A 17010-nucleotide genomic window follows, 5' to 3' on the forward strand; every position below is an offset into this window, starting at 1 on the left:
TTTAAATAAAACATAAGACTGTGGAAGTCCCAGCCCTTCCGAATCATTGGGACTCACATTTCCATGACATCAGAGTTCCAGTTTGGAAGTGAACCTAGATCTTGAATGACAATGCTAGTTGAGGAGGAAGAGTAAGAGGTTGGGAAGAGAATAGGATGCTACAACCGAGAGTTCAGAATTGGGAAAGAGGCCATAACTGGAGGTTGGGGAGTGGGGAAGAGGCTGCAAATCAGAGGATCGAGGAGCAGGGAGGTTGATGAAACAGGACTGTCACTGCATTAAGACTGTCACTGTCACTATCACTGCACTTGTGGGCGGCACGGTGGCACAGTGGTTAGCACTGCTGCCTCACAACCAGAAACCCGGGTTCAATTCCCGACTCAGGCAACTGACTGTGTGGAGTTTGCACATTCTCCCCGTGTCTGCGTGGGTTTCCTCCGGGTGCTCCGGTTTCCTCCCACAGTCCAAAGATGTGCAGGTCAGGTGAAATTGGCCATGCTAAATTGCCTGTAGTGTTAGGTAAAGGGGTAAATGTAGGGGAATGGGTGGGTTGTGCTTCAGTGAGTCGGTGTGGACTTGTTGGGCTGAAGGGCCTGTTTCTACACTGTAAGTAATCTACCTAATAATTGGCACCCTGTAAGTAACAGGCTGCATTTTATCTTTGATATTTTTAAACTTATTTAATTTAAAAGCTACTTCATTTACCAATGTAGGAGTTTAATGATGTTTCAATGTTTGTTTCTTTCCTAAAAAGATCCTAGACAGGTTAACTATAGTCATAACAGGAACTAATATTTTATTTAAAGTTGTGATTTTCAGGAACACACCACAATTTTCAGTGAGTACTTATTGTATCTTGACCTGATGCAGCAATGTTTACTATGGTAACGTAATAAACATGCATCTACAGCAGCTCTTCACTGATAATTAAGTACTTTTTAAGTGTTGCGACTGTTGTTGAAAATCAGCAACCAACTTGCACACAGCGCCATATGTGATAATTACTTACTAGTTTTAGGGATAAATTAAAGGATGAACTTTGGCTGAAATGATTGGGTTAACTTCTCTCCTTTGAATGTGATCTTGTAATGTATGCGATGAGCGTAATGGTATCTTTCACATCCATTTGACATGGCAAACAGGGACATTAAGGCAAAGTACTAGGGATATTGGAAGTAAGAATAAAATGTGCTGGAGAAACTCAGCAGGTCTGGCTGAATCTGTGGAGAATAGAAACATGGCCAATGTTTTGAGTCCAAAATAACTTTTCTCTGGAACACTGGGAATACAGGATCTTGGTTTAACATCTCATCCAAAAGACAGCAACTCTGATAATGCTAAAATTTCCTCAGTATAGAATTGAAGCGTGAACTTAGACTTCTGCACTAGAGTCCTAGAGTTTGATTTAAGCCTGTGACATCTTGCTTCAGAGGGAACAGTGCAAGCAACTGAATCATGCCAGACACAACACTGCTGCTTCTAAACACATCGGACAATTTTAAAACATTAGAGAAAGGACTTGGAATTAATATTCTGAAGAAACTCTAAAGGAATATTTATTTCATAATTTGAAAAATGACGAATGGGTCTTGGTTTTCTTGAATAATTTGGTCTTCAAAATACTACAATCTACTTGTGCAAAGTGTTCATAGTTTCATAGCTGAAAATGTATTTTTGTGACTTGGTCAGAGTGATTAACTAGAGTAGTATAGGGTGTACCACACCTCTCAGGGTATAGTTACAGCCTTGTCGTTTCTGACCTTCAGGGAGTCTCAGAGTGATGGTCACAGTAACTGTAACATACTCTCTGAACAAGGGACTTCAAAGAGTTTCAAAGCTGAAACTGAAAATAAAAAGAATGACAATTTAGCATTCTCTAAGCACCTGTTTGTTCTATTGAGTTATAAAGGTACCTCATACAAATCTGTTTAGTTTTTATGTTACTGTCTTTGATTTAAGATTATAAGTAATGTAAGCTGTTCAAAGAAAAATACTATGAACCTCCTAAATCCTTTCAAGTGTTTGTACTCTTTCTGCTTAGGCCTTTTATATTTAACTCTTCAACTATTGCAGATCTTACATAACTGCTTATCCATAACATGTTTCAGATCTGATGGAAATTTTAAAAATCTAAACATAATATTGTAAATTTAAAGGAATGCAGACATTTCCCTATTCAAATTAATGATTAACTATACTACTGATTACATTACGTTGAACTTTCTATGCTTTGAGGCATGGAAACTTGGGAATCAGTCTGTATATCTACTAATCTCTAGTTCTAGTATGATAGAAACAATAAGACAAGTATGAAATTATGCATAAATGGTACGAGACAATGTGATAAACAGTAAAACTAGCAGAACGTAATCTATAGCTCACAGTATCTACAATGCATTGGCAAAGATACTGTGCTACATAGATAACACATTAAACTGAGACCGTAAAATTGATACTACAGATATTTGTCTTAAGTCCATAGATCATAAGATATAGGAAGAGAATTAGGCCATTCAGTCCATCAAATCTGTTCTGAAATTCAATCATGGCTGATATGTTTCTCGATTCTATTCTCCTGCCTTCCCCATAATCTCAGCTATCTCCTTCAGAACCCTGGGGTGTCTATCTAGCACAGCTAATTTATCCACCTTCACACCTTTCTTCTTCACCAGCACATTCTCCTTAGTGATAGCCACTACATTCACCTCTGCCCCCTAACTCTCGAAGTTCTGGTATGCTACTGGTGTCTTATAGACTGATGTAAAGTACCTATTCAGCTCCTCGATCATTTCTCATTACTAATTCTCCAGCCTCATTTTCCAGTGGTCCAATGTCCACTTTTCCCTCTCACTTACTTTTTATATATCCAGAAAAACTCTTGCAACCTTGTTTTGTATTTCTAGCTGGCCTACCCTAACATTTCATTTTCTCCCCCATTTCTGCTTATTTAGTTGCCCTTTGCTGGTTTTTAAAGGCTTACCAATCATCCACCTTTCCACTTAATTTCACCACGTTTTTGTTTTGCTTTTATTTTATTCCTGACTTCCCTTGTCTGCCTTTGTTACCTTGTCTCCCCTTTGTATGTTTCTTCTTCCTTGGGATAATTTCTGCTGTGCTTACTGAATTAACTCAGAAATTCCTGCCATTGTTACTCCATCATCTTCCTACTAGGCTTCCCTTCAAATCTGGCAGCTTCTCTCACTTATCTTTGCTGTTACTTTTACTCAATTTTAATACCATTATACCTGATGACAGCTTCTCCCTTTCAAACAGCAGGGTGAAATCTATCACATTGTGGTCACTGCTCCTTCACCTTAAGCTCCCTAATCAAGTCAGTTTCATTACACATCAGAAATGAAAATGTGTTGCTGGAAAAGCGCAGCAGGTCAGGTAGCATCCAAGGAGCAGGAGAGTCGACGTTTCGGGCATGAGCCCTTCTTCAGGAATGAGGAAAGTGTGTCCAGCAGGCTAAGATAAAAGGTAGGGAGGAGCGTTGGAAATGCGATAGGTGGAAGGAGGTCAAGGTGAGGGTGATAGGCTGGAGTGGGGGTGGGGGCGGAGAGGTCAGGAAGAAGATTGCAGGTTAGGAAGGTGGTGCTGAGTTCGAGGGATTTGACTGAGACAAGGTGGGGAGAGGGGAAATGAGGAAACCGGAGAAATTTGAACTCAGATTTCTCCAGTTTCCTCATTTCCCTTCCCCAACCTTGTCTCAGTCAAATCCCTCGAACTCAGCACCGCCTTCCTAACCTGCAATCTTCTTCCTGACCTCTCCGCGCCAGCCCCACTCCGGCCTATCACCCTCGCCTTGACCTCCTTCCACCTATCGCATTTCCAACGCCCCTCCCCCACATCCCTCCTCCCTAACCTTTTACCTTAGCCTGCTGGACACACTTTCCTCATTCCTGAAGAAGGGCTCATGCCTGAAACATCGACTCTCCTGCTCCTTGGATGCTGCCTGACCTGCTGTGCTTTTCCAGCAATACATTTTCAGCTCTGATCTCCAGCATCTGCAGTCCTCACTTTCTCCTAGAAGTTCATTACACATCAGGAAATCCAGAACTGCTTGCTCCCTCATGGCTCTATCACAAACTGTTCAAAAAACCAGTCTGGTAAACATTCCACAAATTCCTTTTCTTGGGATCTGACATCAACCTGATCTTCCCCGTCTAACCTGCCTACTGAAGACCCCATAATTATTTAATAATGCATTTCTTACATGTCTTTTCTATTTCTTGATTTATTTTGTCCCACATCCTGACGACTGCTCTGAAGCCTCTACATAACTCCCATCAGGGCCTTTGTTCTTTTATTCAACTCTACGTACACAGATTCTGCACCTTCTGACCCCAGAAGATGTATTGCTATTGATTTAACTTTATTTCTTACTAACAGGGCTCCTGATGAAGGGCTTATGCCCGAAACGTCAATTCTCCTGCTCCTTGGATCCTGCCTGACCTGCTGTGCTTTTCCAGCACCATACTCTCAACTCTGATCTCCAGCATCTTCAGACCTCACTTTCTCCCAGTTGATTTCAACCCTCATGCGAAACCTCTTCTAGAGGACGCCTACCTCCTCTCTTTACAGATTTCTGATGAAGGGCTTATGTCTGAAACACCAATTCTCCTGCTCCTTGGATGCTGCCTGACCTGGTCTGCTTTTCCAGCACCACATCTCCAGCAGCTGCGATCCTCACTTTCTCCTGACCCTCTTGTAGCCACATCTCTGTGATGTCCACACTATCATAGCTGCCAATTTAAATCAGCGCTACCAGCTCATTTACCTTGTTTCATATACTGTGTGTATTTAATACAACACCCTCAGTCCTGCACTGACTGCTCCCTTCTCAGGTCCCCTAATCTGCCTTGTCTTGTTAAATTCTTGACACCTTCCATATTCTCTGTCCTACTACTTGTGCTTTCTTGAGACCTCCCTGTCTTTAACCAGCTTAAAGTCTTTGTGACCACCTAGTTAGCATTTCCATTAGGATCTTGATCCTAGATCAGTTCATCCCAACAGTACAGTTCCTTGTGTCCCAATACTGATGGCAGTACCCCACAAAATGGAACTCCTCTTTCCCACATCACTCATTTGGGCACACATTTACTTTGATAATCTTCTTATCTGTTTGCAAATTTGCACGTGGCTCAGGTAATAATCTAATGATTACAATTGGTAAGGTCCTTTTTAAAATTTTGTTCCTAATTCCTGATATTCCCCAAATAGGATCTCTTCCATATGTTGTTGCTGCCAACTTGGACTGCAATAATTGGATCCTCTCCTTTCTTTTCCAGTATCCTTTCAAGCCTATGCAAGGTACCTTTCACCTTGGCACCACGAGACAACATGTCATTTGGGACTCGATGCTGCTCAAAAAAAATGCTATCAAGAGCTGAGGCTTCTCCAATGCATGGTTCAGAATCACTCCACCTGCCTCAATTATTGTCACACCCTCCCACCCCTGACCAATGGCCAAATTTGAAATATTTAACCACAGGTGCGATTGTGTGGAACACATTGCCAAGGTAACTCTCTCCCTCCAGGATGTGCTACAGCGTCTAAAGCTTGGATTCCATAATCAACTCTTGGGCTGAAGTTTCTTGAGCTGCAGACACTTGAGCAACTGTGCAAATAAAAGTTGAAGTTTCTTCTTAGCTTTGTGGAAGTGTCAACTAAAACATTAAAATAGATTAATCAGTCTTTCATTTCACTACTATTTGTGGGAATTTTGTTTCCACCTATTCTAACTACTGTCATCCGTGTTCTGCAGTGTTAAACAGGGCAATTATCAGCCATTTTGTGTCACCCAGTCATGGACAGCCGTAACATGGCTGCCTCATTTTCCTACAAAGCGCTGGACTTCAAATAAACAATCATCTCTGTTGCACTTAAAACTGTCTGAGGTATGATAAAACATCTTGTGAATGTAAATCTTCATTTCTCCATTCAGTTGCCACAACTTAGCTTTTTCATTAAAACTCATTAAAATACAATACTATTTACCCACTTTAGCAATTAATCTGCTTTTAAGAGAAAAAAATCCAACATGTCAAATCATTTGGCATGAATTTACTGTAACTCATATTAAGAGGTATTATCCCAAGTTGGTGATTCCTAAGCTTTCTAATTCTAAGTATTCATGTGGTCTTGGAAGCCTAAATTTGCATGCATCAGTGCTAACTGAGGAGAGATTAGAAAATGGCACAGAAAAGCATCAAGTTCATTTAGATGAAACAAAATGTGGATCATTTGTGTATCAAAGCTCCTCTTGCATTATTTATTGCAGTATACCTGCATGTTATATGCAGTATCTAGACACGCATTTCCACGTTATATTTGCCGAATATCACAGCTCACCCCTGTGCTGCATGGCAATGCACCTTCACTTTCTAAACAATGGCAGCATCAACATACTGCAGGTTCAACTGCTCCCTCCACACACAATCATGGAATGACTGTACCTTATATGCAGTTTCAACACTTGAAATATTAGCATATTAATTCACTATCACTATCTTTATAAAAACTAAGATAGAAAATTATCTGAAAACAAAATAATATTTAAACTAATTGAATGAAACTGAAGTGCTATCTGCACCACTGAGCGATGCAGAACACAAAAGCAAGGTCTTCTTATTGAAGGGAAGTATAGATGACATGATTTTAAAGGACAGGGGTAAACAATGTGCTCCTACAGGGCAAGATGAGTGGATAATAAAGAACTTCCATAATAGCTTAATAATGTTTCTATTAAAAATATATCCAAAGCTACTTTTCTAGTGACAACAATGTCTCTGCTTTTAAAACAATAAATGCACAGAGTGAATTGAGATCTAAGGCATTACTCGACCTTTACAATGGACCATGTCCATGTATGATCCCATGGGATTGAACAGTTATCATGCCACATCAATATTAATGACAGGGAAATCATATCCCTTCCACCATAGGGAACATCTTGCCAACTCACGAAAAAAACAATTAGAAATGCATTAATAATTGATTTTAGCTGGCAGGTGGCTTTTGTGCCATCAAATTAAAAAAACAACTAGAACACGTGTTGGAGAGTAAAGGGTTGATGCAACTTGGGAATATTAGGTAACAGCCTTCATTAAATAACCAGGTAACTTGGACTCATTCCAGCTGCTCCTGCATGGCAATCTGTTGTGCATGTGTGAGCATTAAATTAATGCTTTACTATAAACAGAAAATTCCTGGGCAGTCTGGAAAAATTCCAATTTTGTGGATTAGTCAGATCCTCATCAGCTGATGAGATTTCATACTGTTATTTTAAGATGCACTGGATAATCTCAAAATTGGGACATTTATTTATCCTGAAAGGTTGACTGCATCTCATTCTGGTTAACTCTTTCATAACAACAGTATTCTTTCTACTTCACACGAAAACAGAATCTTGGATATGTTATTCACAGTCAAGTAACATGAAAATCGTTAATATATGGTGAGAAGATATTCTACTACCACAAACAAGTAAAACACCAAGTAGTATTTATAATGACTATCTAATAATATGCATAAGTAAAATGCATAGTTACTTTGTTTCTCAGCATAACTCAAAGAATATAATTTCATGCTGTCAGTTATGGAGTTCCTATTCATTCACTACAGTAATAATAAAAATCCTCATCACAGAGCTTCCTCTGCACCTATGCGGAGAACTGGGTAATTTTGATGGCTGTGGCTATGATGGCAGACACAGATCCAATATATGTTTATATGATGTACTGGCTGATATAGTTAAATGGTCACATCAAAAATTATATTCGAAAGGATTTGAAAAGAAAAAATTGTTGGACTGAAGAATGATGTAAATTTAATGGGGAAGTGTAAGACATTGGAAGGTAGGACAAAAAAAAAAGGTTACAACAGATGGGTGACTATTGATGATGTGGAAGAAGAGTAAAATGATCTTGGTACAACAACATCTGTAACTGATGCAAGTTACAATTGAAACCGACACATTTTGACTTCTCCATGTAGAAATGCTTGGAATAGAATCTCTTCATAACTGTTAATGTCGTTTTGAGTAATTTCTTTAAAAGCTGGTGAATAAATCAATATTTAAAAACAGGATAGAAGGTTATAAGGACATATACAATCGATAATGTACATATACAATTCTTAAATTTTCTGATTGTACGCTGAAATAGGAAAAGAACTAGTTTGAAAGCCAAGGATTGTTCAAGAATTGCTGAATTTTGCAGAAGTAAGTTATTTGACAATTATCATAAGTGCCATTTAACTGTTGGTTTTCAGCATCTTGAAAAAGCCTCATTACAGGCAAGCTAGAGCGGAGGTTGTGTATGAACGGCGATTTGGCCAGAAACAAGTAGCTGACTGGTCAGCAAAATGATGACCACTTACTAATGACAAAGGCCTCCTGCCTACCATCAACTAAGTGATTGGCTCCCAGATAGTTAAACAGCTTGAGGTAGGAAGTTTGAGAGAAGCTATCAGTTCTCTGGAAGGGAAGGAGGTATTTTTGCCCCGGAGTAGAAACCAGCTTTAGCCTGAAAATAGTCTGTTCATTTTTCTGACTTTTCATTAATAAGTCAAAACTCTTTGCAAGTGTGAAACAGTCAACCTGTGTTTCTGCAAATAAGAGATCACACATTTATTTTATTCAATCAGGGATGTAAGTAGCACTGGCTGGGCTAGCGTTTATTTCCTGTCCCTCGTTGCACTAGAGAAGATGGTGTCTTCCTGAACTGCTGCAATCCATGCATTGCAGACTCACAATGCTGTTAGGCAGAGAATTCCAGGATATTGACCTCAAGACACTGAAGGAATGACAGTCTATACCCAAGTCAAGATGATGAGTGGCTTGGACGGGAATTTGCAGTTGGTATTATTCCCATTTATTTGCTGAGCATATCCTTCTAAAAGGCAGTGGTCATTCATTTGGAAGGTCATGTTTAGAATTACAATATCCTTTATTGTCACATGGACTCCAATACAGAAGTACAGGAGTACAGTGAAAAGCTTTTGCAGTGGCCGCCTTTAATAATGCTATCTTGTACCTGGGTGCAAATCTTGGATACAAAACAGGATGAAAAGAAAAAGTGGAAGTTTTTAGACACTGTAAGTAATGCTAAGTTAGAAATGATAGTTATAACAGAGTCAAAGGATTTACATTACAATCCAGTCAAGAATTTCAGATAGCAGCAGCTCAGCACATGGTCTAATGGCCAGCACCAGGCACAAGTCCAATAACTCTCCTGCTTAGCCTCAGGCTCCAGTCAACTCCTCTTCAGGACTCACCTGTAACTAGGTAAATTGCACTGCACAGGGACTTGCTGCACCAGTAATCGGGTTTTCCCTCGTGCCGCTCCAGGACTCTGGTTTCCCCATGTGCTGCTCCGGGGGTCATGTTTTCCCATGCGCTGCTTTGGGGCGAGGAACCTTGCTGAATTTCTGCAGTGCATTTTGGAGATGGTAAGCATTTCTCAGTGGTGGTCAGTGGCGATAGGTATGGCTCTTTGTGATATGGTGCTAATCAAGCACACTGCTTATTGAGTACTGTTTGAGCTACACTCATCTAGGCAAATGGAAAAGCAGCATTCTCAGCAGCAAAACGTCCATCCTAGGAAATCCTATGAATAGAGCCCACCCATAATACCAATGTTTTTTGAGTACTTTTTAAACTTTTAACTTTCTTAGATGACTTTGAGAATAACAGGGCTTGATTTTGAGATCATTGCCCCAGTGAGGTGTAACAAGTACAGCAGAACAAATTATGTACTGTTTATCAGAAGGAGTGGAGTTCAAAGTAACCTTTTCATTCCATACTTTTTGTACTCTTACAATGTATGTCTTTTCTTGATAAAGTTGTCATGTTAGACTTCTGTTAATGGTAGTTTCCAGTAATGTCATAAAAGTTAAGTAACATGATGCAGTTTGTGATATTAATTTATAGATGTGTTTATCAAGATTTTATTAACCCAGATTATAAAGATTTTATTGGACATTTATCTGAGAACTCTTGGGTTTTACTATTAATGGTACCAGCAGACTTAGTAATGCTGATACTTCATACCTAATATATTTTCACTGAGCAACAACAATAAAAAGAGTCTTTCTAAAACTGTGCCTGTGGCATTTTGCCATTTGGTCACCACACTTACTTACAAAACAGTAACAGCACTTCAAAAGCAATTCATTGGCTGTGATCTATTTCTCAAAGGACATAAGATGCTTTACATATTCCTACTTAACACATAAAAAGAAGTAAGTTAAACCAAACATGAGCAATTCTTCCTAATTGGATTAATAAAGTTCTGCACCATCATTCCCAGACTACAATTTCGCCTACCATCCATACTCAATAAATTGGCCAGCACAGCATCTTCCCAAAGACAAACATTATCACAAAATTCTTCAACTACAAGTAAGATTTGACAATATGGGCTGAGTTTTTGCCAGAGTCTAAAGTTACTTTGGAAGAAATCATATTTTTCTTTGAGTTTACAATTGTGCCATTTTCCTCTGAGATTTTGTGTAATGTGCATAATAATCACTCACCTTACAACAGTTGGTTTCTCAGTTTTTACATTAGACACATTTTTAATTAGTAAGAGAATTAAGGTTTATGGAGAAAAGGCAGAAAGTGCAGTTGAGGATTAATAGAGCAGCTGTGATCTCATTGAACTGCGGAGCAGACTCTCTGGGTTGAATGGCCTACTCCTGCTTCTACATCTTATACTTTTATTGAATTACATTATCAATGAAGAAACACTGAAACGCAGTGAGATGTCAAGAAATTTACAACTCTTGTTTGTCCCACGCACATATGTGATAACTTCAAGGATCAGAGATGAAATGTTACCTGCACTGTGTTCCATTTGAAAAAGACAATGGAACTAGATTTGGAATATACAAATGAACTATACATCAGTAGCTTGCTCGAACAGCAATGGAGATTGCAACATGGTCTGATAAGAACAGGGCACTGAAACTTCTTCCTTCTATCTGTCTAATTGTTTCTCTGTCAATCTTAGAGACGAATGCTACTGAAAAAGGACAATGACTAATCACCTTTCACTGAAAAATCAATATCATTTGCAAGTTTTGCCACTCCTGAGGTAACAGGACCATTGGGACTTAAGATTCACTTTCATGCCCCTAAAAACTTTAGTTGCTTGTACTTCCCTGTCTCTATGGATACATTCCTTCCCCCCCTCTTCTTTTTAAATTTATTACCTGCGTTGTTTGTATCTTTGATGTCCCTGTTTTCTTATTATTTGAGGTTGTTTGAAAATGTAATAAAATTTAACTTTCTCTCAAGAGAATCTTGGAACTGACTCTCCTGAATTTTTGATTTGATCCATTGATTTTACTTGAAGTGTGATAAGTAAATGCTAGAAAATAAATAAAAATATTTGCTGCCATCGACAAAGATGTGATTCAAAGACGAGGACACATGAGTTGATCACCCTCCTTGTTCATAACACTGGCATTACTTTCTACTGTGACTTACATGACTCTGACTGAAGAAAGACTGGCTGTGTCATTTGAAAAAAAATCTAACCCTAACCCTAACCCTTCATAGTGAGAGAATTTGAGTATAGGAGTAGGGATGTCTTTCTGCACTTGTAGAATATTACATACAATCCTGGTTGCCTTTCTATGGGAAGAACGTTGTTAAACTTGAGAGTGTACAGAAAACATTTACAAGGATGTTGCTTGGATTGGAGGCTTTCAGTTATAAGAGAGGCTGAATAAGCTGGGCTTTTTTCCCCCTGGAATGTTGGAGGCTGAGGGGTGACTCACAGCAGGTCATGGATGGGGTGAGTAGCCAACATCTCTTTCCTAAGGTGGGGGAGTCCAAAACTAGAGATCACAGGTTGAAGGTGAGATTTAAAACAGTTAACAAGGACCTTAGGAGTAACCTGTTTCATGCAGAACATGGTGCATGTTTGGAATGAATTTCCAGAGGAAGTGGTGGAGGCATGTACAATTACAAACATAAAAGGCATCTGGATGGGTAAATGCAAAGAAAGGGTTTAGAAGGATTTGGGCCAAATGCTGTCAAATGGGACTAGGTCAGATTGGGGTATCTGGTCGGCGCTAACAAGTTGCAACGAAAGGTCTGTTTCCATGCTGTATGACTCTACGACCCACCAGCAGATAGATCAGGCATTATTTGTAGTTCAAATAATCCAGAGAAAATTGCTGAATGAAGGGTCTGAGTTATCTTACCTCTTTAATGGCTGACATCTTGACATTCTCATAGTAATGAAGAGGTGCATTTGGAGCATTCATATCGTAGCCAAACCCAGCGACTGCCACTTCGTCACAGTTGTGCAATGCCATTGTTATTGCCACTGTACCCAGTGTTGGGATGTTCTGTGCAAAATAAAAGCAAGCAGAGTTAAATACATAACGCAATAGGACAAAATCTTGGCAGATGCAGTGTGAAAAGAGAATCTTTGTTAATGTTGAGATTAACTATTATGAATACTTTGAACTGAAGGGTTTGATTGGTAGAGGAACGGAAATGTGGTTTCAAATGTTTTTATTCTTCTCAAAAATAATATCTCCAGAATCATAGAGGAGTATATTTAGCAACACACCCATGAATTGACAACCTTTTCTTTGGAAGGTCAACTCAATATTATAGTATAGAATAGTAAAAAAGGACTTTCTGACAATAACTCTTAATCAACTGAAAGCCAAAACTCAAAGACTGCACCAGTAGCTGCATGGCTCACCTACAGCATTCTTGCCTCTGTGTCAGAAGATTTGTGCATTCAAGTCTGACTTTACAGAGATGAGTAAACAATCTAGGTTCAGAACTCAGTGCAGTACTAGGGAATGTTCTACATTACTGAAGGTGCTATTGTCAAGATGTAATGTTGAACATTAGCCTAGCATGCCCTCCTGGGAGTTATAAAAATCTAATTTTATTATTTGAAGAACAGCAGGAGTGCTCTCCTAACATCCCGTTTAACAATTACACCTCAGCCAACTTCATTACAATGATTATCTGGATGTTCATTTAATTGCTGTTGTGGGATTTTCCTGTTTACAAGCAGGCTGCTATGCTTCCCTGGATGACACCAGCAACGATATCTCAGGGAATAAAAGTACTTAATTGATTGGAAGCATTTTTGAAGTCTCTTGACATAGTTAAATGCCACATGTAAATGCAATATATAAGTATTTTTATTCTGCAGCCTGTTCAGGAGTGTAATAAGTGATGTCTGCAGCAGGTGGGACATGAACTTGGGCCTTCTGGACATGAACGTTGCAGCATAAGAACCCTAAATGACAAATTTTCAAACCCTAAATTACATTTTAAAACACCACACTGCACATGACTATTTTACTTACTTAGATGAGTAGGTTAGGAAACATGCAGCAAATATTGTAATTCCATACACCAAGCAGGTGACCTCTTATAGAATTTACTGAAATATAAGTATGAGGGTACTCTTCCAAAAACACCTTGTTGGGTTTAAAAAAAAGGAGCTTTAATGTGAATGATGACATTTGCAAATGAAAGAGCATGGGAATCTGGGGATAAATACACATGAACTTTTGAGGGTGCAGAGCAAGTTGAGAAAATAGTTATATAAGACATTCAGCATTATAAGATTTATATACAAATAAATAAGGTACAAAATAAAGTAAGCAATGGTGAAATGTTAGAAGTCAAACTGCTGTCTTCAACAAGAGTAGTGTGCACAATTCTGGACTCTCCACTTGAGTTAGGATGTGAAAATATGAGAAAAAGGTGTAGAAAAGATTTGAGAAACTGTCCTGTAATGATTGTAATGAGGTCAGCCAGATGGATGTTATAGAATATGAGTTCAATGATTTGGGCTGATAATCTGGGAGTCCTGGCTGATGTTTAAAAAGGGTGTGTCAGAGATACTTACACTGTGATGCCTGATTCTGTATGAGGCAGCACTACCATTCAGGACAGTTCATGTATAAAATTGGTGATGGGATACCGGCTTCTGTTGAATTATTTCAGTTCCATGGATGAGGTACTTCAGTTATGTGAAAAGTGTGTAAATGTTGAGCTGTTCTTTCTTTAGATGGGGAAAATAGAAGAGTTCAAAGTCATGAAGTATTTGGACATAAAATTTAAGGAAAACGTGCTCCTATTGGTGGATCAGTCTGGAACTTCAGACAACAATTTCAGGTCTTTGGCAAAAGAAGCAATGGTGAAATGAGGAAAACTTTTTAATGAAATGTCTAATTAGAATGTGGAATGCACTGTCTGAGTATAGAGTAGAGGCAGATTAAATTCTGGTTTTCAAAAAGGAATTGGAAAATAATCTGAACAAGTGGAAAAAAGGCAAGGGAGTGGTATTTGCTGGGTTAATCTTACAGAGAGCTGTCACAGTCATAATGGGTTGAATAGTCTGATTCAGTTATGCAGTTAATGTGGCAATGTTTGATCCTAAAACTAGATAGCTAACACTGAAAATCATAGCAGCAAGATCCCTCAATTTGAGAACAAAATTCACTCATCCCTTGTATAAACATGATTAATAATACCGAATTTCATATAATTTATGAACGAAAATCACATTTCTTTATTTAAACTCTGATAGCCATGAGTGCTTTACTCTGGAGCAATGCTATTTCTTCACAGGCAGATTGCGTTGATTGAGGAAGCCCAGGCATCCTATTAATGAGGAAAGTGCTGCTGCAGCAGGAAGCGGCATATATTAGACACTGCAGGTAAGATTTTGCACTTCCTTTTCAGAGATCCAGGAGACAACTATGCATTCTGGGCTTCAGAGAAGATATTGGGGTCATCATATATATGATAATGGGGATTGCAGTTAGACCCTCGAGGTTTAGGTCAGGTGATTGCAATTGGGGATTTGGGGAAGGGATGAAAGGTGCAGTGGTCTAGTCAGTTTACAATTATATTTGAAGAAAGAGAAAGGATTTCCATTATTAAATTGTAAGAAATGGAATTTACTTTTGTTTTCTTTCAGCTTATTTTGTGCATTGAGAGTGAGTTCTGTTCATGAGGTGAGAGACATTAGCATCAGCAGGGCTTCCTTGCCCAGTGTCTTTTTCAGGTATGGGAAGGATGTCTCATCTTTGCTAAGGACAGCACTGCATTTCCAGTCAGTTCCTTAGTTGCCATTTTGAAACTTTAGGAAGCCAATTTTTAGTACCTAAAAATTAGTGATCTAAGACCCAACTTAACCACCCACATACTCTCATCTGTTTAAAAGTAATTTTCACTCTAGCTTAATGTTCATTATATTTTTCATTTTAATCTGAAGTCATAGTTTTCACCTCAACAACTAACAAAATAAATGAACAGAGAAACGTTGTTTAATCCTTGGGCTGTGAGGAGAGGAGAAAGAGGATCAATTCAATCTCCCTGGAAAGCAGCAAGTTTGTTACCTGAACATAAGCATATGTTTAGTATTCTATTCAATCCCAAAACTCGGTGTCAGACAGAATACCTGAACCTCGTGTAGCTGTAAGAATGATAAAGCAGAGTTTGATATCTTTTAATAATCTCACTCTATTGATGTCTTATCATTTTGTTCCACGCAGTAATGCATTAATGCATACTGATGTGTCTGACAATACACTGATAACATGTACCTTCAGCTCCTGTCATCCAATTCTCCAGGACTCGAAGGATTTCTTGGACTGCAAAGCCTCAAAATGCAATCAAAGGTAGAGTTACCATAGCAACAAGATTAGAATTAAGTGGCTTAGCTAATTTATTTATCGTTTTAAATTTAAATCATTCCCAGGCAAAACATGATTGGCAACTAACCTTCAACTGTAACATGTAATGTGTACTCAAGGACTGTGACAACTTTACAGACTTGATGGAATTGAAATGTGCCATTGAGCAGAATGGCCTAAAGCTCTATTCTAACTTTTGGAGTTGTTCCGTTCCAGCAGTTTAGAAAGCAGGTACTCACCAACTCCACTTTTATATTAATGTTGATCCTTAGACTAGTCTGCCATTGACATCAGGACTCAAGATGAACAAGGATCTGTTCATTTTACTTCACAACATAAACAACACATGAAACCAACCTCTATGAAACTGCTACAGAAGATGAGGAAACAGATGTACTATGTTACACTAGCCTCTGGGACATAGTTTGTGCCTTCAGGATTTGCATCTGTCAAAACTATGGGCAGTATTTTCTCATTACTTTAGGGAAAGTTTTTTTTTCAAATGTGATTCACAATACCCAATCCACCATGGCCTATGTTGACTTTTCTCATGCAATCTTCCACTAATAATCTCTAATTATGCATGCAAATGGCCTCTGTTTCATGGATCATACAGGAAGGGTGAAGTGGTTACCACTGCACGACCTTTGCAATGGTCTTGCCTCTGGCACCTGGCTATGCATCACCTCAGATACTGCAAATCATGAACTACCATTCGCATTGTGACACTGCAGAGTTATCCCCAAGGAAATAGCTCAGAAAGGCAAGTTAGGTCCTCAGGACTTGGATATACTGGTGGTTTCGGTGGTGGAGGGGAAGGCAGTGCTGTATTTGGCTGACTGGCAAAGGAGGCCACTCCACCAGATCCAGCTAGCCTGTACTGAGGTAGTGTCCTGGTCAGTACACTGCCTGGATGGCAGTGTACAACGCACATAGCATTCTAGGAAGAAGGTTAATTATCTTCAGTGCTCTGCAAGTGCTTTCATTTTCTTTGCTATCTCATGATTATAGGACTACTGCTCAACTAACTGCACTGTACACTCATGTCACCAAGGCTCATGAGCTACAAATATCACCACGCGGAGAAAGCGAGGACTGCAGATGCTGGAGATCAGAGCTGAAAATGTGTTGCTTCCTGAAGAAGGACTCATGCCCGAAACGTCGCTTCTCCTGCTCTTTGGATGTTGCCTGACCTGCTGTGCTTTTCCAGCAACACGTTTTCAGCAAATATCACCATACATCATGTTTACTTAACAGCTTTTATGCACTTCATTCTCAAAGTCTGACCCTTTTTGTCCTCTGTGCTTCCCACTCACT

General features: G+C 39.1%; 1 protein-coding gene across 8 annotated transcripts in view; it reads right to left on the minus strand.

Moving 5' to 3' along the window:
- The window catches only part of LOC132818810 (CMP-N-acetylneuraminate-beta-1,4-galactoside alpha-2,3-sialyltransferase-like), a 598325-nt gene that overhangs the window by 13843 nt on the left and 567472 nt on the right, over nucleotides 1-17010 (minus strand). For all 8 annotated transcript variants that reach the window (XM_060829907.1, XM_060829905.1, XM_060829911.1 and 5 more), the window contains one exon: nucleotides 12217-12363. In XM_060829907.1, the coding sequence (XP_060685890.1) occupies nucleotides 12217-12363 (147 nt within the window). The remainder of the gene's footprint in view (nucleotides 1-12216; nucleotides 12364-17010) is intronic.

The sequence above is a fragment of the Hemiscyllium ocellatum genome, chromosome 9 (assembly GCF_020745735.1).
Source record: "Hemiscyllium ocellatum isolate sHemOce1 chromosome 9, sHemOce1.pat.X.cur, whole genome shotgun sequence".
NCBI lineage: Eukaryota > Metazoa > Chordata > Chondrichthyes > Orectolobiformes > Hemiscylliidae > Hemiscyllium > Hemiscyllium ocellatum.